The sequence below is a fragment of the Pristis pectinata genome, chromosome 14, assembly GCF_009764475.1.
Source record: "Pristis pectinata isolate sPriPec2 chromosome 14, sPriPec2.1.pri, whole genome shotgun sequence".
NCBI lineage: Eukaryota > Metazoa > Chordata > Chondrichthyes > Rhinopristiformes > Pristidae > Pristis > Pristis pectinata.
The window spans coordinates 26,130,555-26,155,521 of NC_067418.1; the positions used below are offsets into that span (position 1 = coordinate 26,130,555).

Here is a 24,967-nt window from a genome sequence, read left to right on the forward strand (position 1 = left end):
AGAAACATCATGCACACTCCACTTGGAACATTGAGCGAGAAATTAGACCAGGTTGTTCCAAGCTGTGACCAGTGAGACCTCCTAGAACAACAAATTGTTAGGAGTTATGTGCCAGATTTGGACATCACCAAATTAACTGCCGTTAGTTACCCTCAACTTAATCAAAGAGTTGGCATTAGCCTCTGATTCTGGGTCCTTGACTTCCAGCCTCGGCTGGACCCTTGATAGATGCCTATCACAGGGCTTAATCGTCAACTGATTGTGGGCCTTGATCTTCCTACCCACCCCTTCAACTCCAGACTTTGATCCTCTGCTGCCTGAAACCAACCCTCAGCCAACTTTTCATCAGCACTGATTTGGCATCCAGTCAACAGCCTTCTCTCCCCACCAGGGCATGTCACTGGTCCTGTCTGATGTATTCTCCTCCACAATGTACAAAGCAAAATCTAATGCCAAGGCCTTGATTTCAGGCACAATTGAAGTTTGCAGCAGCAGATGCTTGACCAAAACAGTTGCTGGAATGCCCCACAGTGACCTTGCACCTTTAATTGTGCACCACTGTTTCTAGACTATTACTTTTAAAGAATGGTGCACTTCTCTACCTATATCTGACCATTTGATGGGAATGTAATTTTTTGCTAACACAATATTGCTGCTTGCATGTTTGGTTTTATATTGCTGCCATCAGACTCCAAATCCTTATATTTGTCACCTCACAGATTAAATTCCACATTCTTGCTCTTACTGGTTTCCTGCCTTGTTTCCTCCACATACTCCAGTTAATGTGGAATTCCTATGTGGAATAGGATGTGGAATAATGTGGAAGCCTATGTTTTATCTGGCTGAAAGTCAAATCATTTCTGTTCTTTCAGTGTTCTATTTGCTCACCTCTTGTGACATATCAGTTTAAAAGTCAAATCCTCTTGCTTGCTTTGCATTTTTTTCCAGCCATTTGTTCCCTTCCATATCTCTGCTTCTCTAGCCACAGATTATAATTTGTTTTTTAAGACATCGGTTTTGCTTGAGACTAAGGTTCTTTAGAACACTCTCCCTAAATCACTGAACATTACAATCTCTCCACTGGAAAACCTCTTTGCTGCTCCCTCCCTGAATTTTTTTTTCATCTTTTCCTCAGTCCTTCTTTATCTGTCGTACAGTGCTTTGAGGTTTTCTTCTATGTATGGGTGGTAAAAAAAAAGGTTTTTGTGGTTATAAATCAATAACTTATTTTTGTGGTTGAGTAGCAGTATATTAGCTCTTGTCAGTTTACTTTAATGGTTTCATTTCCTTTTGTTCTTTAATAGGCAAAAAGTTGTGCAAGGTACTCTGACTCATCCATTTGCCCTGACGTTGTTTGGGGAAACCTTGTACTGGACAGATTGGCAAACCCGCTCAATTCATGCATGTAACAAGAGAACTGGGGAAAACAAACGTGAGATACTCGTCAGTATTTACTCTCCAATGGATATCCAAGTCTTCAGTCAAGAAAGGCAGCCACGCAGTAAGTTTGGGGATCGATGCGTGAAGGATGATCTAAATATTAAAAATGAGAATACTTTAGAAGATGATTTTGTAATTGTCAATTTATAAGATTTAATGAGAAAAATGGTTGATCTGATATTGTGCTTAATTTTACATTCTACGCATCAGATGTAGTCAGGTGAATTTGTCTTTAACCCTGATCCAAACAAATTTGTGAAGATAAACTAAGTTTGCAAAAATTTACCAAATTCACAATTACAATTTCCAAATAACAATTAACATTATTACTATTGCATTTTATCTCTGTGCATGTAACTTTTGTTAGTAGATGATTTCACTGTTTGGCATTCTGACCTTGTATTATTTGTAATCACACATTTTAAATTAATAACTGATATTTACATACTTGTAATGTGGATTCATTCCAACCTTGCTGTCTTATGCCAAGCATTACCCTTTAAATTTACTTCTTGGCGAGATGAAATGGGTGGATTGCAATTGTATTGCGCTGAAAATTTCCATAAATCTACAAACAGAAGTCAAGCACATGTTACATTTTTAAAATGCAAATATTATTCATAGTAATACCACTGGGCTGGATCCCAGTGAGCTTCACTGTGCTATCAAGCTAATGAATGATAAATGATGCACCTCTGTCGCTATGCTCTATCAGTGAAGTCCTGGGTCCCTTCTTGCTGTTATTCAAATCCTGAGCCAGTTGTTCCTGGCATGCAACCTGATAAAGGGAAAGACAAGTTATTTTTTAAATTATGTTGCTTCTGTTTACTATTTTAAATTTATAGGTGTTTTGTGTTTTTAAATCAATTACTGCTTTCTAGAAATGTTTTTTTTGTTGAATTTGTTTTTAAATCATTCACTTCAATTTTAATAGAAATGCCTCTGAATGTCAGCCCTGCTGCCAGTTTTACTGACTGTGGAAGCGTGTCAGGCATTTGGGGACCAGAGCCTTAGCATTAGGTCACCTATGGCCCAGCTGTCTGTGAGACAACCATTGATAGAGACCCTCCTCTTCCAGTCCAGTTAACAGTTGGGCATACAGGGCTCCAGTTGTCGATTCCAGTCAGCAGCCCTGGTCCAATACAATTGAGCACTTCTGTTTCTGCTATATTTTTCAAGCAGCATTTGACATCTATAGTGCTAACCATTCTAATTCCCAGGGCTTGTAACCAAAACAATGTCATTTTTAGTTATTTTAATTTGCAGAACTCCTAATCCCCATGAACTGTTAAACACAGAGCAGATACACCAGTGAGTTGATGTCCTTTATCATCGCTTCCCTCCTTTGTTAGAAATAAGCAACCATACACAACAGTTGACTTCAGCTACAGCAAAAGAACTCTCGTATCGGATGACCCAGAGACCTGTGTTGCTTGGCAGTTCCTCCTTGTTACAACACTGAATGCAAAATGCCACTGGCAGCAAATTTAAGTGTATTCTTGAATTTGGTTTAGAGGTTTTGCTGGCATAGTTGTTGGTGTGGTTTCTTGAATTCGTATTTCTGCCTCCCGACATGAATAGCCTCAACACCGCTGTCTGTAAGGAGTTTGTACATTCTCCCCGTGACTGTGTGGGTTTCCTCTGGGTGCTCCAGTTTCCTCCCACATTCCAAAGACGTACGGGTTAGTAGGTTAACATGGGTGTAATTGGGTGACGTGGGCTTGTTGGGCTGGAAGGACTTGTTACCGTGCTGTATAAATAAAGCTTTTAAAAATTGCAGATGCACAGTGTAGACGTAATATAGGAGAATGTTGCTCTTAAGGCTGGGAGTGTCCCAAAGGGAATTTAATTTAGACAGGCTTCTTCCTCAGACACAGGAATGGTGTAGATCTTGAGAATACTAATGGTACTTTAACATTGCCTTCTTTGTACAATATCATCTTAGTGCTCTATGAGACACTGACTATGAAATGTCAGGTTCCGTTTAATATCATAGAGCCTGAAGTTAATCGGGCTAGATGTCAACATGTCATGACTCAGAAGTGTAGTGGCTCAGTGAGGCTGCACATACCAGCACTCAGCAGAATATCTTGTATATTTGTTCTGTCACTGTACTTGTTTCCTGTGTTAAATGCATAGTGAATGATTGTTTTAGGGTTGAAAATCATGGATGTAGGATCTTGGTAGCATTGGTTATCTTGTAATCTTTCTGTCTGCAGTTTAGTGTTCTCCTTCATATGTTGAGAGGAATAACATATTTATGGACTTGTCAACAGAAGTGCAGGTGAATAAGATTAAAAAGAATGAGACTTGAGAATTATAAAACTTGCTGAGTGTAATAAGAGTATAACAGATCTTAAAATATGTTTATCTGAACATGTTAGACATAAGGTGAATTTGGAGTTTTTAATAAAGTTATATTATCCTCTCCCTCACTAAAGGAAAATTTACATTAAATTATTGAACCAGGTTAAAAAAAATCATCAGTTGAAAGAATATTCTCAATGTCTGTAGCTATTTTGTAATACTTAGTTCATTCCCTTTTGGAATTTCCAATCTTACTGGAAGTGGTTTGTAACTTTTTTTAAAATCTAAGTATACTTAGAAGTGTACCTGAAATGAGAGTGCACAATTTCCCATGAAGTAGAAATAAGCACTAGATGAATCTTGGCAGCAATTGTCTTTTCAGAGTAGAAGTAGTGAGGGCTTAGAAGCTTTTTAAAAATGTAGTCTTGTGACTAAACTACAGAATAGTTGAACTTTATTTGTTTGCTGTTTTGTAAATCATTACACTAGAATTGTGTCCTTCTTGACTACATTGCTGTGTTTCTTTTGCTTTGTCAGCAATGTGCATTTCTGGGAATCACTGCATAAAAGATAACACAAGCTAAATAAGTACTGGCACAAATTGATAAGTACCAAACTTTTGTTTGCAATACTTTAAAAGAGAATTGCCAGGGAATATAAATTGTTTTCTTGATGGCTTTCTTTGTCACTGAACCAGTACAAAAGAATTTTTGTTGAATTCATTTTCAAATAAGGTGTATTAAAGATTGTTTTTTTTAATTGTTAACTAGGAATGCACTTTTTATAGTCTGTTGAATAATAGGAGTCAGCTTCCTAGCAGAAGGTAAATGTCAACATGACTGGTGTATCTTTCAGCATGATAGAATTGCTGTTGACCTCATTCATCAATATGCTGAAAGCTGGCTTGTTGATTTAAGAATGACTCAGACAAAAGGTGTGGGTCAAATTAACTTTAATCAGTTTCCCAGAGTGTGCTGGCATGCCTCTCAGAGATCAGCTCTGTTAACCTCAAGACCAGTAAAGAAGGAAGAAGAAGCATAATGTGACCAGTGTACAGAAGCACTAATGTTAGGGATCACAATGGACTGTCAGGGACAGAACTTACCAGAAGTCTTACATTTCAAGAACATGCTTTGCATTGCTTACTTTTCTAGCATTTCTTTCAGCTTGTAAATGTCTTCCCTTGCTAGTACATGCCAGTAGCAATGAAGGCACATAAATTACAAGGTTTACAGGTATCAGCTTATACTTTCAAGGAGCAGCATTGCTAAATTCTTTCCTCGAATGATTTTCTTTATTTCTCTCCTCCAAGACAGAAATGTTGTATATCTAATTCTTAAGATAAATTGACTAAACTTGAGCACTAAACATTAAAGAATAATAGAGAAAGTGATAGGTTACCTTAGTGTGCTATTAAGGACAATTATTTAATTGATAATATCTGAAATAACTTTCTAATTAAAATCCAATTTTAGTGTTTTACTGCTCTAAGGTCTCGTATACAATACAAAATGAACAGGTAACCTATGAGATGACAAAGCACAATGTGGCACAGGTGGATTGTGAATCAGTGCCTGTGCTTCACTCTGTCACGAACCAGCAACAAAAGAAACACACTGAGCATGATTCAGTGTTAATAACTATTTTATTAATTACTACTTATGATAATACATAAAATAAAAGTAAAAATGTTAGTATGTTAGAATTCAAAAATGTTAAACCTCGAACGTTAACCCCAAAACTAAACTCGTCGTGTGTGTGTGTGTGACAAAGTCCAAAACTCCCAGTTCCGGAATGGTTCTTAAAGTTCAGTTCCGCAAGTCATAAGGTGAAACATGAGCAAGGGCTTCTTCAACAACCACCGTTGTCTGAAGATAAGACGTAGACGTAGAGAAACATAGGGAGGGTAAATACGAAATCCAAATGTTCCACGATGGAACCCAAACGACACTCCAGTGTTTACTCGGTAGTGACTTCCTCACCCCGAAAAGCATCCGAATCGTGGTCGTCCACACACAAATACCTGTTTCCTTCTACAGGTCAGCAACAAAGTGAACCCCACCAGATTACTTCCAAGTTCCATACATGGATTTCAGTGGCAGATACAGTTATTGTTTCTCATCCATCGATAGAGAAAACTAGCAGGCTGATGTCTCTCTCCCTTCTCTCTCTCTCTCTCTCCTTCTTCTTCTAACTTCTTCAACAACGTCATTACGTCCTTTATCTTCTATTGATGTAAGCACGCCCCACACACACATACACACGCACTCTCTATCTTAAAGGGACTTTCACTGAGTCTGTAACAACTCATATTCCCAAGTTGCCAGTCTGCTGTTTAAGAAGATTATTCTGCAATATGGTGGAGTTCTTGGCACTTCTTAATGCCTGTGGCTTTACTTTTGTAGTGATCTAAATAATGTGAGGTAAGTATTGACAATCCAACTCAAAAAGCAATAGCATGTGTGGTTTTGGAATGGCTAAAATGTAGAGGAAAGATAGACTTTCCAAAAATGAGTCATCCACAATGTGCACACTGAAATCTTGAACCCTGATCAAAGTCTTTCGATTAGCAAGGGTAGGTAAAGATCCTTCTGGGAGTATATCACACAAACAGAATGAGCTGGTTACAGCTGAGTAAAGGGATTAGGCAGACTTGAAATAGCATGAAGGAAGACTGTGATGGAAAAAATATTGCAGGAAAAAAGTGAAAATTACAGGATATGTGCACAATATGCCCAACTTATTCTCCTGTAGTTTTGTGCAGGGAGATTTGGGGACTGTAGTCATCTTAGAGATTGTTATCCAGGGATTTATTTGAATGTTAATGTTATAATTAAATGGGGCAATTTAGAAAGCAGAGAAGGAGAATTCATTGGAGAATGGAGGTTTTTGTAATAAGGGCTGAGGAGATAGGGAATGTAAAATTGGTGTGATTTATTATCACAGGAGAGTGCAATCAGACCATGATAATTTAAATAATTCTATAACCTATCACCAGGTTAGAATGTACCACGGGACCACAATTTGGATATTAAAGGCACCCTTTAGCTGCGCACTGGTAGGCCCCATATTTGGTCCAAATACATAATCAATATATAGCCAGGTAATAAGGTGCTTTATCTTGCCTTGTCCTCTTTGATTCTCATGGGAGTGTGAAGTGTATTGTATCATTTTGGTTTGAGCTTTACAGTTATAATTTGTGTGTTACTTTAACATATGTACTCAGCTGATTCATAAAGTTGTTGTGAATTTAGGGTCAGTTCATAGTACAGTTGATAAGGACTGAAGAGTTAGTAACTGAACGAAACTTGAAAAAAATTCTCCCTACATTATATTGTGGCTTTAGACAAAACCAAAAAGCATGTGATCAGAATAAATGTCTTGTGCAAATCTTCTGTTTGCATAGACATTGGATCAAATACGTTCAAATACTGGCTGCTTGAATACAGGCAACTTGAATCATGGTAAGGTAAACATAAAGGTTCAGGCACAGCATTGGATGTCACTGACAAGGTTAGCATTTATTGCCCAGACCTAATTACCCTTAAATGAATGACTTGCTTGACTCTTCAGAAAATAGTTCAGAGACAACAGCATTGCCAGGATCCGGAGACAAGTACAGACCAGACTGAGTAATGAAGCCAGATTTCCTTGCCTGATAGGCATTTTTCAAAGGAGAAAACTTCCATGTATATAAATGGCATAGTAATTTAGGGAAAGTTTCAACCAAGAAATTCTGCCATTTACACCAAGGTCAGAGAACCAGGGATGCCAGTGGTGTTTGGATACACTATGGTAACAAAAGCCTCTGGGAATTCAGGAGGAGTTTGTCGCAGGGCTTCTGAATCCTGGAAGGCTGGGAATCCTTAATCTGGCTGAATTCCAGTGCGGTTGTATTCACAACATTGTTCAGATGTACATATTTGAGGAATCTGACTGGAAAGGCCACATGAATGTCTCCAGAAATAGATATGGCAGTGGCACGAAATCATTTTTGAGACAAAGCATTTTATGCTGGATCCTGGGTCCTAGATCTCAATGCATACTCATAGGCAGAAGGGCAAACTTGATGGTATTTCTTGGAAGCTAAATAATCCAGCAATGAGACCATTAGTTTCTGAGAAGCTGGTGCTTTCATTCTTTGCAGAATATCCAATTGGTCAAATTATCCTTTTTTGAATACAGTGACTGGTCTGGATACACCACTACCTTATCTAACGTCACATTAAAGACTTCATACCCCTCTCTATTTGTATTATCTGTTTCTGGAGTGGGGTGAGTTGCATGACTAGAGTTATCAAAACTTTCAGCCCACTTTAGTTTAGCTCTTGGCACTTGACTGTGCTAAGATTTGGTGTAGACACTTAATAACTTAAGAATTTTGTTCACGTAGCATAGGTTGCAGAATTGGTGGAGCAGAATACAATTAAGAGACTTTCATAAGTCTCATTGCCTGAAGGAAAGGGGAGCAGATGTGTGATACTTATTGCAATAATTTTATCCCTGGTATTAGTGATTAAGGTGCAGTGGCCTAGATTTTATGGTGAAATGCTGATGAATCAGCTTGTAATTGTTGGCATTTTGCCATGTAACTGCAGGCACGTATGTGTACAGGGGTCTCAAACTTGCCAGTAGCTGTTTGCTGCTGTATTTTTTGACTGTGTTTGGACAACAGACTCCTCAAAGAGTAGAACAAACTTTAACCAGTGTCAAAAACCAGCAACAGAAGAAACACACTGAGCATGATTCAGTGTTAAAAACTATTTTATTAATCACTACTTATGATAATACGTAAAATAAAAGTAAAAATGTTAGTATGTTAGAATTCAAAAATGTTAAACCTCGAACGTTAACCCCGAAACTAAACTCTTCGTGTGTGTGTGTGGCAAAGTCCAAAACTCCCAGTTCCGGAATGGTTCTTAAAGTTCAGTTCCGCAAGCCATAAGGTGAAACATGAGCAAGGGCTTCTTCAACAACCACCGTTGTCAGAAGATAAGACGTAGATGTAGAAAAACAGAGAGAGAGTACATATGAAATCCAAATGTTCCACGATGGAACCCAAACGACACTCCAGTGTTTACTCGGTAGTGACTTCCTCACCCCGAAAAGCATCCGAATCGTGGTCGTCCACACAAATACCTGTTTCCTTCTACAGGTCAGCAACAAAGTGAACTCCACCGGATTACTTCCAACTTCCATACATGGATTTCAGTGGCAGACACAGTTACTGTTTCTCATCCATCGATAGAGAAAACTAGCAGGCTGGTGTCTCTCTCCCTTCTCTCTCTCTCTCTTCTTCTAACTTCTACCCCGTCATTACGTCCTTTATCTTCTATTGACGTAAGCACGCCCCACACACACATACACACACACACTCTATCTTAAAGGGACTTTCACTGAGTCTGTAACACCAGTTAAAAAGAAGCTGAGAGAAACATCGATAGCCTGCAATGCCACACTCTCTAGTCTGGAGAATCACTCAAATAATCTGTGCAAGATCTACTTCATTTTAATGGAGGGGGATAGCTGCAAGTATTCAGGTAAGTATTTTTTAGACTTTTAATTGTTTTTCAAAGTATTTTAGAGCATTTTAGACATTAGCTTTTTCACTTTTTTTTTAGTATCTGGAATGATTGTGGAAGCTTTTGAATGTTTCTGAAAGTTTTTGACAGCCAGCTGAGCAGGGGGTGTGGCTTAGCCAGCTGTCAGAAGTTTCATCACCATTTTCGAGGGCAGGGATGGTTCTTCTGCCCCACCCCCATATTCTGGCATTTGCATGGCAGAAGGCCTCAGTGCTAAAGATTGAACTGGTTTCCATCAGCAAGTTCCCTTGAGGATAAACCATACAATACATGAGGGAAATTTCTCCTTGGGTCAGCAGTGAGTTTCCTGCAAACCACAAGATCAGCACCAGGAATATAATTTTGTTATCAATTTCCACCTATTTTGTGTTCCTTTAAATTCATATTTTATTGGTTTGCAGCTTGCATGTTATGGAAATGCAGAATTGCATAGAAGTTTAGATATAAACACAGCAAGAATAAAGTCCCAAGAGACTAATGGGGGAAAATTTTGGTTTGAACAGGGAATTGAATCAATAATATCTTTGCATTTGAGAGAAATGCTGGTAGGCAATTTAATGGAGTCTATTTTATAATGGGCCAGATGAAACTGACCAACAGCCAATGGTTTCTGACTGTCATTTGCTCATCTTGGACGTCCACACATGCTTAACTAAATACAAAAGCATGAGACAACTAGAGATTAGGTATCAGTGCTGGTGAGAGGGACTGTATACATTTTGCATCTGGGCCCTCAGCTTTACTCCAGGGATGACTGGCCTATGGACATCTATCCATTAATTTGAATGGAGTGGCTAATCCTGTGGGAAAAGATGCATACAAATGTATGCTTTCACTTTATTGTTCATAAATATATTTTAGTATTTTAACATGTTTTAAATTTTGAAGTTTTCAAAAATATTTTGTATTTGTTTAATTCCTTAAAGTTATTTGAGTAGTTTTTCAATGTCTACCAAATCTCAAAGGGAACAGCAGTCAGTATTCTTGCACATTTATTTTTACTTATTTTTATTTAATTTTTTTCTTATTCCCAGTGTTAAATGGAATAAGTCCTGATGCAGGGTCTCGAACCGAAACTTTGACAATTCCTCCCCCCTCCCCATCCCCCACAGACGCTGCTCGACTTGCTGACTTTCTCCAGCAGTTTGTCTTTTGCTCCAAATTCCAGCACCTGCAGTCTCTGGTGTCTCCATATTCCAAAGGTTTAAGGTTGAATTTGAACAATAATATTCCTTGGGTCACCATATGAAATAATTTTAAATATTTGTGTAATGATTGTAAAGATCATTTTATCCAACTTAATACTGTTTGTGCAGTTGAGACAATTTTGAATTTTCAACAGACAATGAGATACATGGGAACTTTGCTTTTGGTTTACATTTTCAATATATAGTTCTCAACAGGTTAAAGACAAACCTTCATTCTGTGGTCTTCTTTTGAAGAAGAATAAGCTATGTTATACTCTTGTAATTCTCTGGTTGCCTGCAGAAACATGGAAGATTTGCATTTGTGTGAACATTGTTTTTAAACCAACTACTACCTATAGTGGGAATAAATCACTATTTAACAAGAAAAATACTCTTATGATTAGAGCGACTCTTATTGGCAACTTCACCTATTAGACAATAGTTTTTTATATTTGCAGGGAGAAATTCACCTTGCATCCAAAATGGGTGCAGAGGTGGAGAAAAGATTTGCATAGGCTTGCTGCCCAAGCCAAATTTGGCTTAGAACATTATACAGCTTGCTCATCACAGAATGGCATGTAATGGCCAGATTTCTATACTCTGGCAAGCTGGGAGGTAGAGTTGCGATGGATGTGTGTTGGCACCTGGAGGGGATGGGGGCAGGATTTTCATTCAATCTAGTATCAGGGTAGAGTGCTGTTTCATGTATGAGCTTGTGTAGAAATAAAAACAAAATATTTTGGGCTTTTCTTTTGAACCATCTCCGGTGGGTTGGTTTGAGGATAATAGTTGGCTAGGCCATTCATTTCCCTGGTAAAATGAGGTGAAATGCAGGCAATGCGTACTTTGCACAGCAATACTTGTGTTTCCTTTGGTACTCAACCAGTATCAGAAGCTGACTTCCCTGTTTTAGACAAACGAGTATGACATCCATTGCACCTCCATTGCACTTTGAACTCACTGGGAACAAGGCAAGAGTTCAAAATCTAATATGATTTTAATACAGAACAACAAGGAGCATGAAGTGAATTTCTACTCCATTTAAATCTATGAAAATATTTCTTTTAACAAGCCTAACTCCTTCAGCTGTGATGTTAATGAACAACAATTGTTCTCTAAAAGCTATCTACAAGCTCAAAAATACCATCAAAATACATGAGAGAAATTTCCGCCTGCCTCCATTCACTCCTTATAGCAGGCCGCTGAAATACAATGTGACTGGCCTTAAATAGGAAATGTAAATTATGTTGGCACTGTGTAAGACCCAAATTATTATGTGTCATTTCAGTGGTTTTTAGCCATCTAATTTAGTTAGCTCACATAGTCAAGCCTGATTTCCTGTAAATTGAAAATGAAATTTGAATTTTCAGAATACCAATTTAAATTTACAGTTTAATCAATAAGAACAATGATTGAGCAATGTGCAGTAATTAGTAATGCGTTAAAGTTTCTTTTCTCCATGTCCTCCCCCAACTAATTCCATTCCAGCCTCAAAATATCTGCAAAAAGTTAATTAAAGGCTAAAATCTGTGCCAAAAGTCTTGCTTTTATTGTAAGCTTAGGTGGATCAACCCAAAAAAAATCCCCTTATGTTGTGTGGCAAAATACTTTGGTGGTGCAATTCAAATTCCTTTTTTAATGAAATAACTGGAGGATGCTTTGTAATTAATGACCTGCCATGAAAACTAGTTCTCAAGAATCATGCATATTCATGTTTTATTAGTGTACTGTTAGTTTAAGGAGAAAGACAAATATCCCCTCTTTTGCTGCTTTTAAGGATTAATGTTGGTTCCTTCAGAGAGGGATTTGATGATGATATGGTGAAATTTTTATCACAAGCTTATCAGGTAGATTTAACTTTAAGAACATTCACATTGAAGTGAGCAAGTTAATATCAGTACAATCCAAATCTGAAATTGAGCAAGTCTGTCCAAAAGAAAACCCTCTTTTAAACATACTTAACTTCAAAACATGGTAATTAAACTAAATTGTTCTTTGTCATGCCATGTAAAACTAATCTCTACATCATGCCAGCCTTGCTAATTTTCAGTTTTATGAGTCACTTCCAGCCTTGCTGTTTCAAGGATAATTGGATCTTAATTAGGAAAGAAGGAATAATGCAGTAGAAAATCAAAGTCTACTGTTTGCATGCTGGCAAAGGTGTCTTTAAAACAAAGAAAACAATTGTATCTGTCTGATACCATTTTATGTGCATACTTAGCAACAGGAATGGAAGACTTCCACTCAAAGACCTTTTAAATAGGCAGAGGAAATAAAAAGGTCATGTCAAAAATTGTGATCAGTTAAGGTGCTGAACCACATATAGCTAAAAGATTCCAAGATTTTGTGGTAAAACTATGCAAAGCTTGCCACTGCTAAGGTTGTTCCAGTTGACCTCTGGACTTCAGATAAGAGAGACTGAGAAATCGATTGAGATTTCTATTGTTAATCCCTATCCAACAAACTCTGGAATGTACATGGATAGGATGGGATTTGTGATAGTGCAATGTCCAGATGAATAACCTATTTATACTTAAGGGTCATAGAGTTGTACAACACGGAAACAGGCCCTTTGGCCCAACTCATTCATGCTGACCAAAGGTGCCTATCTGAGCTAGTCCCATTTGCCTGTATTTGGTCCATATCCCTCTAAAGCTTTCCTATCCATGTACCCATCTATATGACTTTTAAACCCTCTAATTGCACTCGCCTCTACCACTTCCTCTGGCAGCTCGTTTCATATACCCACTACCCTCTGTGTGGAAAAACTTGCCCCTCAGGTCCTCTTTAAATCTTTCCCCTCTCTCCTTAAACTTATACCCTCTAGTTTTAGACTCCCCTGCACTGGGAAAAAGACTGTGACCATCCACCTTATCTATACTCTTCATGATTTTGTAAACCAATGTAAGGTCACCCTTTAGCCTCCTACGACCCAGGGAAAATAGCCGTAGCTTATCCATTCTTTCCTTGTAACTCAAGCTGTCCAGTCCCGGCAACATCCTTGTGAATCTTGTCTGCACCCTCTCAAGTGTAATTACATCCATCCTATAGCCAGGTGACCAGAACTGCATACAATACTCCCAAGTGCGGTCTCACCAACATCTTGTACAGCTGTAACATGACATTCCAACTCTTGTACTCAATGCCCTGACGATGAAGGCAAGTGCACCAAACACCTTCTTCACCACCCTGTCTACCTGTGTTGCTGGGACATAAACTATGCTACTCACCACAGGTGTACTGTTCTGTAGCATGTCACTGGATAGTGATCAAAAACAAAAGCTTACTTTTAAATCTTTCTTCCTTTCACCAACTAATTGCAGTATTCTTGACCCCGTCATGTATCAATCGATGTCTTCAGAAGAGGAGAGGTGAGAAGTTGAAACAGAAGGGGGAAAATAGTCAGATTTTGTGCAGGAGATGTATAATTGATTCATTTTGTTGAATGTTTTATTTTCTGCGATAGAAAAATGATGAGATCTTCGTTTGTTTTCCTCATCTATTGCAGTTCCCACCACATGTGATGAAATTAATGGAGGATGTTCCCATTTATGCCTGCTGTCACCAAAAGAACCATTCTTCAAATGTGCCTGCCCAACTGGTGTCCAGCTGAAAAAGGATGGAAAAATTTGTAAAGAAGGTAAAGATTCCTATCAATATGCCTAAAGGCCAGCTTAATGTTTGTAGTTAGATGAAAGAGAGAACCTAGTTTCATTAGTTTGAACTGTAGTTGGATAAATGCAATATTCAGAAATTTACTGGTTGCATCTACAGTTTGTTCAGTTTTGTTACACCCTGTCTCCTGGAATATTTCGCACCTATTTTCTAAATGGGACCTATTTTCTAAATGGGTAAAAGGGAGACTTTTCATCAATGGCAAAGTAGCAAAACAATCCAACGATACTTGTAAATGCAAACAAATTTCTAAGCCTATACTGTAAAAGTAAAACACAACTGTCTAGAAATTGGAACATGTATTACTACATTCCTTTGCACTTGTGATCCAATTTCAATGAAAGGTGAACCTTTCAGAGACTTCATGCGGTTTGCAATTATCACTTCCATGCACAGATGCATGGAAGACCCTTGCTATGCACATTAGCAATCTTGTCTACCCACTACAACACTCTGACTAGCAAAGCTGCACAATACCCAGCTGATTAGTGATCCAATGTCCACTCATGGCTACCAACAGCTACTAACTCCCCAAGAATAAAGCCCAGGCATCTACCCCTAGCACCAGAATTTATGGTGTTCCTACCCTCCATTCACCAAGCTTCCCCTGATAATCATCAGGAATCTGACCATCGCCTATCAATTGACCCAGCCATGTATAGAGAGCACAAAAGAAAAGTCTTGAATGTGCATGACTTGTCCAATAGCAAATTTTGTCTTGAACCTCGTATACTGATGCATATACAAACTGATCAAGTAACACTCCTTCAGAGGCAGCACCCAATTCCTGAACAAAGTTTGTCAAATATTTTCTAGTAGATACCTGAATAATTACTGGTCTGGATTACATAATTAGATTTGGAGGGTTGGTCGAGAAGGTTTGGAGTTTGGGGGTTTCCAAGCATGCTGTTTTAATTCCAAAATATATCTTTTAGTCTCGTATTTGAGTTTGTTGTGGTTGGGTGTTGTGTTTCTAAAGGTTAGGGAGTTCAGCAGTTGCGCTCCTGCCCATAAAGGCACTTGCCTTTTCCCTGAACCTGTCCTCACCTCACTGCAGCTGCCAGGTTCCTAAAGCCTGAGAAACCCAACCACCCACAGTGAAACTTGAAAAGGTTAAATTAGAAGTTCACACCCTCAGTAACATATTTAAAATGGCAACCAATCTGGAAACGGTTTGACTGCCTACCCCCTTTTCCCATCTCAATAAAACATGGAATTCAGTCATTGTCAATTTCTCCAAGTTTTAATCTCTATCACTCCCAAACCTTGGTGGATTTTTGATGTCCAGGAGACCACAAAGTTTTAATATGAGTTTTTTTCATGTCTGCACTTTAATCCTCAAACTTTAATCTTCTTGGCTTAATAACAGTTCTTAGTATTCTCTCCAATGTTATGTAATTTATTTTTGCATATATTTCTTACTTCATATTTTTCTGATATTAAAGCATAAATTTAGAATAACAGTGTACACATTAATGGGCATAGTTCAATTTACTAAATATGATAACTTCCACCATTTTATTTTCAGATGTGAATTAACTTTATTTCAACCAGAGTTTTGCTGTTTCAACTGGCTAAATTTTCATGATGTGAAAATAGAAAATGTTGGAAATACTCAGCAGATCAGGCAGTATCTCAGCTGATGAAAACTTGTTAACCTGAAATGTTAATCCTGTTTCTTTCTCCACATAGCAGCCTAACCTACTGAGTATTTCCAGCATTCTGTGTTCTTATTTTAGGTTTCCAGCATCTGCTGTTCTTTGTCCTCAGATCCAGATTTTGCTGAATGTAAATTTGAATACATTCTCTATGAACATATTCAAATAGATATATGTTAGCATGCTTAAAATTTACATTCTGTTTTTTATTTGTATGAAAGCGCCGGGCTGGCTTGCACCTGGTGCCTGCAGCAATATTTTAAAATAAGCACAATTGCCTCTATTTCAGTGCAAAGTTTAAATGGGCAGATGGATCATTTTCCCCTCAGGAATATTGAAGTGTCACCCCAAGCAACTCACATTCCATTCAGTTCTTCTTAAATCAACTTTGGTGGAAATAGTTTGAACGTTCCGGGCAATGCATGAGCTTAACAAAAAGAAAGGAAAAATACTTACTTGAAAATAGTTTAAAAGGGATAATATTGTTCTCGGCTTTATTGTCTATTACGAATTTCCTGTTACCGTTATTCTTACGTGACTGTGGTGCTTTGAGTTTCAAAAAATGTTGCATGCTCTTTGTATACAAGTTGAAATTCTGAACAAAGGATCAACATTGTTTGAAATCATGCATGTAGTGTAATGAATGGTGATTATTGAGAGTCAAGCTTATTGATGCTTCCACAGTCTTGAAACACTTAGCATGCTTGATGAAAAGTGCCAACGTTGTGCTTTCATTCGGTAACCTTAACAGCTTCCTGGCACATTAGTTGTAAGTTAAAACTAAAGCGTAGATTGTAAAATAAACAACCCTTCTCAAGGCAAGAATCACATCAGGCCCAAGCATAGCTTATATGAATGCTGGAAATTAGTTCCGTTCAGGCTGTAAGTATTACAGTCTTGACGTTCTTTTCTGCATTTAGAGAGGATAAAGAATAGCTTTGGATCTAAGTTGTTCACTGCCTATTTCATTACACAGTTAGAGAGTGGAAAGGACAAGAGTTCCCAGCGGTGTTGACTGAGAAGTTGGATGAAACAATGACGCATTGTACTAATCTGATTAGCAGAAAGACAAATGGCAAGGCATTCTGGCAGGGCTTGGGGAACTCTGGCTGCTCTTTACATTTGTTTGTGTTAGGCTGATAAATTGACACATTTGTTACTATATTATAAACTGTCTTGTCATCTGTCAAATGTGAGGTGGTGCAGAGAAGGATAAAAAAGCATTTTTGTCAGCTTGTGGGATGTTCTCTCATTTTTCTTGTCACTCTTGACTGAGGTTTGACGAAGGTGACTTAACTGGAATTTTCAGTACTGAAACATGACTTAATAATACAGCCTAATCAATAATCAGTTAATGACTTGCACAAACTCCGTTTCAAAATTAATTATACTCTCCATTGATTTACATTGTGCACTGCTGCCATTTAAAATTCTCTTCTAACATCACTGAAATTTTTTAAAGTCTCCTTTCCAAAGATTAGAAATTCTATAGGGGTTTCTTAATTTCTTGAATTTTCTTATATTTAGCATTTGAAACACTATGTCTTGCTTCATTAATGAATGTTTCTTTTTCTGTTGGTCAGTTTTAAATGTTGGATGATTTTAGATTTGAAAAGAAGTTTTATCTTTGGAATCTTGCATGTTGGAAATTTGGAAAAAAATTCAGATATAATAAATATAGAGGCTAGGAATCCTTTTGTGCTCACAGGAGAGCATTAATCTGTTATGTGATTTGCCAACTACTATTTTGGTCATGGGCTTGCCTCTTTAAAGTTCAGCAGGATCCTAGGCCCAAGGCACCAAATGTTATTGAATGACCCATATATTCTTTCTTTCATGGGCAGTGCACTGCAGGAAAATACAGGATAGAGGAAGAGAGGCTTGGAGATTAGGGGTTGGGTCATTGTTTAGGACCTGTTGGGTCTGGAAAGAGTTAATGATTGAGTCTGGATCGTGGAGAGGCCTGTGGATTGGGTTACTCAGAAGATCAGTGGGTTGGGGGAAGATTCAGGAGATAAAATAAAGAGGGGGACAGTTGAAGGTAATGAACAAAGTGGGGTGGGAGGGGGGCAGTCCAATAGGGGTGGTGCACTATTGGGGACCGAAGGAGCTTGTGCTGAGAGGGAAACATGGTTCAATATTAGGTTAGTAGATTTTCACCAGCTGAGATGCTGCATGTTCTGCTAAGTATTTCCAACATTTTCTGTTTTCATATTTTGTAGCTTTTTGAAGTGACAAAACTCCAGTTGTAGTTGTATGTCTCCATTAAATCAAATCAAACTGTTGCAGACAGATCATCACTGTTTAAACAGTATTGTGCTGAGGGTGACCAACAAACAAGCACACCCAAGAATCACTCTAAAGGAGATTAGCACAAGGAAGGATTTCAGTGGGTCTTTGTTGTGGAAGATTAATCATCAAACATATTTACAACTAGGAGTTCCCAGTCAGATTTCTGGAGTGGTGCACCTTGACCCAGATATGACTAGAAATGAGTCCCAATGCAAAAAGGAGTCAATTCTTCATCTGTGTGGCATGGAAATAAAGAGTGCTGTGGATCCATATTTCAAGACCAAGCGTGATTGCTTGTGTATTTTTTTTGTCTATTGATAGATGTAAGCCTCTGAAAATCACTTGGAAATTTAGCTGCTGTATGCCAATCAAGGATCACATGCTCAGCTGAATAAATTTTGCAATATGGTTCAATTTAAACTTGATGCATTATGTTTATTGGAACAAATTGATCACACAATAGTAATTGTGACAAATATCAACAATTGTATCATTCTAATTTGTTTCAACTGATAGTTTAGTGGCTTAGCACATTGCAGCTGCAACTCTAAGGAATGCAGAGGTGATGGATTGATTGTTAAGATGATTTCCCCATGTGGCAAACACCTGATAAAAACTGCAATGTCACTGGATAATGTTGAACAGAGGTGAAGAGCCTCCTCAAAAGACAAGGGAATGCACCTAATTTTACAAGCTTCTCTTCTGTATTTTCATGTACCTACCTAAAGAGAACCTCTGTCAAGGGCTCGGGAACAATTTGCTAAGCCATCTTCCTATACTGGATGATTAAACATCATCGGAAATATGTGAGGTTGAACTCATGTTGTGTGCCATTAGTAAAGGACATGTTTACATGAAAGTGCACAATGAAATGCATTAATCCACTGTTGAAGTAATTCACAAAATATTTTTTATAGTAATTATCTATAAGCATTGGAGAAAAATAGAAAAGAAATGCCTCAAAATAAGACCCATTAGGGTCTGTTTTATAGGATGCAGATTCAAGCATGAAAGCTTAAATTGGGTAGTGATTGGGATAATCATCAACTATTGGGAAATTGGTCCAGGCTCTTCAGTAAATTAGATTGTGCAAGTGATCATTTCTGGGATAATTTGGAACCATCAGAAAATTGACCTGAACTCTTCCAACCACAGTGCACCTGTAATTTGTGTGTTGTCAGTCACGCATCTAATGATATCATCCAGTGCACTTAAAGCTGCGATCCTTAAATTGAGTTTTTCACTCACAATAAAACAAGGAGCAAATCCCACAGCAAATTGCCAGAGACGGAAATTAATGGATCCCCATTGGCATATCGACATTTTGTCTGCAGCATCTACCAGACTTATTTTTCTGTTCTTCACTCATCCACATGCATCACAGCTTCTCTATATTAGTTAATGTGATGCAAGATACTGCAGTCACTTGTCCCTAGATGAGCACATACCTCAGTGGCTTAGGGACTCTCACGCCATGAGGCCTGATTATGTGAGGGCCTAGTGAGGTGCCCTTTTACACAGGAGAGCACTTTGTGTTGCTCCCTTCTATTCCATGGCAAGCATTTATGCTGTTGCATTCTGGTTGCCACAGTATGTGTCCTTTATGAGACATCTTAGTTCCCATCTATCAGTGTGGCGATAACACGGCAGCTGTGAGTTCTGCAAGCAACTGCCATTGAGAAATGCACAGGTATAATACTCATGCATGAATATGGGTAAAAACACCCTAAGGTAGACTGTTTAGTTTTAGGGTTTTGTTTGAGTCACAATTAAGAATGAATGAATTTTAGGGAATTAACAGTGTACAATGGATTCAATTTACAGAGTGACAGATGTTAATACATCAATGTCTACCCTAATCCACTGGATTTCATGTTCCAATAGTCTTATTTTGCTCAGATTTTGGAGCTTTACATTGGGGAATTGTTGCTGAGATCTTAAACCAAGTCAGACCTGGTGTAGAATTGAAGACACTATTCAATCAAATGGGGATTCTTAGCCTGTGGACTGGAAAGATTACTAAAATTATTTAACTTCAGTTTAGCTTTTTCAGCAATTTGTAAGTGATCTTGTACATTTTTAATGAACATTTTTAAAAGTAATGCCTTCTTGAAGTATTTGCATCACCTTTATAATTTTTAAATGCTTCACAGCTTTGATAGAAGGCAAAGCTCTGCCCCTTGCTCACCCAACAATTGCATGAAATTCAGAAGTAGGCTCTTAACAAGACCTTGAGGCAAAAGTTGACCTGATAAATTCCATATCTAGAAACATATACAGGTAGAACTCAAAGGTTATGGCATTATTTCTGGGTTCTAAACATAAACAGAAGCTTTTTTTCAGGTTTAACTAATTCAGCTGCAACACCTTGCAGCTTATCATTGTGACCTTACTTTAAACTGTGTACCACTGCCCTTGGCTGGATTGTTCATTTTCTTCACACTGACTTAAAAGTGGCAAAGAGACAGGTTTTGCTAGCCAGATTCCCTGCTCAAAATCACTACCCCTGATGTTGCCCCCAACAGCAGTAGTCTAGATATAGACTGCAACAAGACTACAGATGCTGGTATCTGGAGCAAAAAACAAGCTGCTCAGCAGGTCAGGCAGCAACTGTAGCGTGACATGGACAGTCAACATTTCTGGTTGAGACCCTTCCTCTACACTGAAAGAGTAGACCAGAGATGACCTGTATAAAGAGGTATGGGGGAGGGGTGGGGTAAGAGCTGTCAAGTGATAGGTGGATCCTGGTGAGGTGGGGTTGATTGGCAGATGGAGTCAGGTGATGGAGGAAGGGTGGAGATGGTGACAGAGACATGGAGATGATAGCTGGAGGCAACAAAGGGCTGCAGAATGTGGAATCTGGTAAAGGAAGGTGAAAAGGAACCAAATAAGGGAGGTATGGTGGGCAGATTGGAGCAGTGGGGGTATGGGCTAAGGAACCCAGTGGGAGAAATGTGTGGGTGATGGCTAGATGTATGTGGGATAGGGGAAAGAAACTCGAAGATTGGGGGGGTGGGGAGAATTGCTTGGAAAGTAGGGTGTGTAGGTGTGTATGAGAGGTTCTGGGTCGATCAGAAGGCTGAGAGAGAAAGGGACAGAGGGGAGCTGGTTACCTGAAATTGGATAATCCAATGTTCATGCCATCAGCTTGCAGACTACCCAGGTGGAATCTGAGGTGCTGTAGACTATCCAAGTGGAATATTCCTCTGTCATTGATCCCAACATGGTTCACGGTTTCTGGCTTTTTACTCCCCCCTTCAAGAGGTCTGCAACTATTCAGTGATATCCTTGACCAGGGAAGCAACATGCCATCCTGGAGTTATGTCTAGAACCACAGAAAATGTCTGTCTGCCTGTGCCTTACCCCTTCCCCCAATTATTGAATCCCTTTTCATATTGCTATCTCTCTTTTCATATTGCTATCTCTCTTTTCTTCCTCACTTCCCATGCAGCAACACTCATGGCACTATGCTTCTAGCTCTGGCTGCACTCTTGAATATCCACACCACCACCAATAGTATACTAAAAGAACAATCTATGAGATTGACTCAGAGGACCTCTGCACCACCTGTTTGCTCCTCCTAGTCTTTTTGGTGGTCATCCATGCCCTCTATGCCTGCTCATGTTTAAACTCCTGTTTGACTAATCATTCCATCCATAAAGTTCTCAGCCTTGCAGATGCACGCAGTGACTCTAGCCCCATTCCAACTCTGAAACACCGTACTCAAGGTGTAGCAGCGGGAGATACTTATAACTGAGAGGTGGTTATCTGAAACACTGGAACACCCAGGACCTTCCACATGGTGCAGGATGTGCATTCCACTCAGTCAAGCTGCCCTGCCCACCTCCCCCTAACGAAAAACTTACAAACTATGAGAATCAAAAAAGAGTCATTGCCCACCTACTTGACTTGTACTGATGTCATATTGGTGAAGCAAAAGCCAGTGTTAAGATTCCCCTACATACCCTACTCAGTATCATTATCCCTTTCTGAAGCCCCCTTACTACCAAAGCCAGTACTCTAAAGATCACTGTACTCAAATATTGATGTGTACAAATCCAAGACCAAGTTGGGATGTGCTGATATCCTGAAGGGTGCTACATTAATGCAAGCAATTGAAAATTAAAAATAACTGCAGATGCTGTAAACTTGAAATAAGTATAAAAAATGCTGGAAACACAACGAGTCAGGCAGCATCTGTAGAGAGAAAAACAGAGTTATCATTTCGTCAAAGACCCTTCTTCAGAGGCAATTGAAGATCGACCGCTTTAGAGCAAGTTTATCAAAATAAATGCAAATCAATTGTCATTGCCACACACGGTACAAATTAGGTATCTAATTGATAGGTATCTAATTAGTCAAGGTATCAAGGGAAATGGGGAAAAGGCCAGAAATTGGGGCTAGACAGGAATAGTTTAGCTCATGGAGCAGACTCGATGGGCCATATGGCCTGCTTCTGCTCCTTTGTCTTATGATCTTGTGAATTATACTCCATAGTTTCTTGTTGTATGTTTTGTGATTTTTTTCAAATAATCGAGTGACTTGAGGTAGCTGGTAGAGTATTTAACTGAATAACTATTGCCTAAATAAAAGTCACATTAATTGATTTCAAAATTAATCTGTCCTAAAATAATTATCACGAAGAAAAAGAGCTAAGTGTGGATATATATCTTCATGCTAATTTGTAAAATGCTTAGTGTATTATTTATTCTTTTGTGAAATGCTTAGTGTATTATTTATTCATTTTAGAAACTGAATATAAGTAAGATTTCTGTTTGGTTTATTGAACTGCAAATAGCTTTCTTCAAACAGTAACAGCTGATGAACTTATCAGAACAAACTAGATGTGACAATCTGCTTCAGTGGATTTGTCATTTCAACTTTTTCATCTTAATTCAAGACTAGCAGGTCTGCTTAATCAGTTTAATTGGGTGATTTTAAATGCAAATATATATTCAGCTAAAGATATCAGAAGAAAGTTTGATGTTCAAGATTATTTTTAATTTTGTTTGTAAAAAAGATACTGAGATGAAATTTTGCTACAAGATGCCCCGTTGCAAGATGCTGTTCTGTTTATATCTGTTCATTCCCTTTTATTCTGGTTGGTGATACAAGAATGAATATGACTAGAGTTTTTTATTATTCCCTTTTGTCTTGAGTGGAGGATGCTGTATTTAATTTAATTTTATTTAGTTTTTGCGATTTAAAAGGTCCGAACCCAGTGTGTAATATATTTGTACTGATTGAAGTTCTGAGGCAGCACTGCAATTAATATTTTTTCTGTTCTATGATAGGTGCTGAAGAGGTGTTGCTGCTTGCAAGAAGGACAGACCTACGACGTATCTCCTTAGACATGCCAGATTTCACAGATGTCATTCTTCAACTTGATGATATTCGGCATGCAATAGCAATAGACTATGATCCAGTGGAGGGATATATTTACTGGACTGATGATGAAGTTAGGGCTATTCGTCGTGCATTTCTAGATGGCTCAGGGGCCCAGACATTGGTGACCACAGAAGTTAACCATCCAGATGGAATAGCCGTTGATTGGATAGCACAGAATCTTTATTGGACTGATACAGGAACTGACCGCATTGAAGTGACTCGATTCAATGGCACGTCTAGAAAAATATTAATAGCAGAAGGTCTTGATGAGCCTCGAGCAATTGTCCTTAATCCAGTAACTGGGTATGTGTAAAAATGTTCATTTATTTAAACATCATAGAGAGTATTATTGTTTATTACATATCATGTTTTAAATGTAAATATTGAGGAATTGGTCTATTAATTTAAAATTTTCAACAGCATTTATGTTGCATTATGATAAAAAAAATCAAAACCTTAATGGTACAAATATTCTTACAGCTATATGTACTGGACCGATTGGGGTGAAAACCCGAAGATAGAGCGTGCAAACTTAGATGGCTCTGATCGAATAGTTTTGGTAAACACTTCTCTGGGTTGGCCCAATGGCTTGGCATTGGACTATGCTGAAGACAAACTGTATTGGGGTGATGCTAAAACAGACAAAATTGAGGTAAGTTCTGAAAGGGAACTCTGGCTGGTGACATGACACCATTAGCAACAAGGTCAGTATGCATTTTGGGCCCTGATTGAGGCAGTGGCACAGGAAGTGAATAGTGGGTGAATCATTATATTTAATGCCATTACTGTTTTCTATCCAGCAGGTAAGGAAGACATCCTGAATTAATTTTTTTAAGACTTCATTTGAGCTATAGAGGTGGGGCGTAAACCCCAGAGATGTATCAATATTGCATAAATCTTTTAATTCAAAGAATACTGGAATTTATAAAGCATCTTTCACTGCCAGGATCAATGAAATACTTTTGAGGTGCAGTCACTGGTGCAATGTAAGTAATGTGGTTACCATTTGGGAACAGCAAACTCTTACAATCAGTAATATGGTAATTACTTGACAATCTGTTGCAAGATAATTAGCAAACCTGGCCTTTTAGTTTTGTTCCAATGAGGTTTTCATTGTCTATACAATTGAACTTGGAGAAGTGGCTATAACACTCCAATTAAATTTCTCTATGGCAGAGTGACAATGTCTGCTCCAAGTTTCCTTAATTCAAAGCTGCTTAATTCAAATTATTGAATGCCTCAGCCTTTTAATGCACAAAGACAATAGAATTATTTATAGAATATAAAATTCAGTAGCGTAGTTCTGTGGGAACAACAAATGGTCATTTGGTTGATCCAGACTGGATCTGTTTCAGAATTTAATCTAATCACTTGTTTGTTTTCTTCCCACCATTCTTATCATTGGATAATTTAATGAATAAAATGATTGAACTAATTC

General features: G+C 38.2%; 1 protein-coding gene across 2 annotated transcripts in view; it reads left to right on the forward strand.

Moving 5' to 3' along the window:
* The window catches only part of lrp5 (low density lipoprotein receptor-related protein 5), a 180,160-nt gene that overhangs the window by 76,790 nt on the left and 78,403 nt on the right, over positions 1-24,967 (forward strand). For both annotated transcript variants that reach the window (XM_052029526.1, XM_052029527.1), the window contains exons 4-7: positions 1,305-1,501; positions 14,025-14,156; positions 23,436-23,832; positions 24,010-24,181. In XM_052029526.1, coding sequence (XP_051885486.1) covers positions 1,305-1,501; positions 14,025-14,156; positions 23,436-23,832; positions 24,010-24,181 — 898 coding nt within the window. The remainder of the gene's footprint in view (positions 1-1,304; positions 1,502-14,024; positions 14,157-23,435; positions 23,833-24,009; positions 24,182-24,967) is intronic.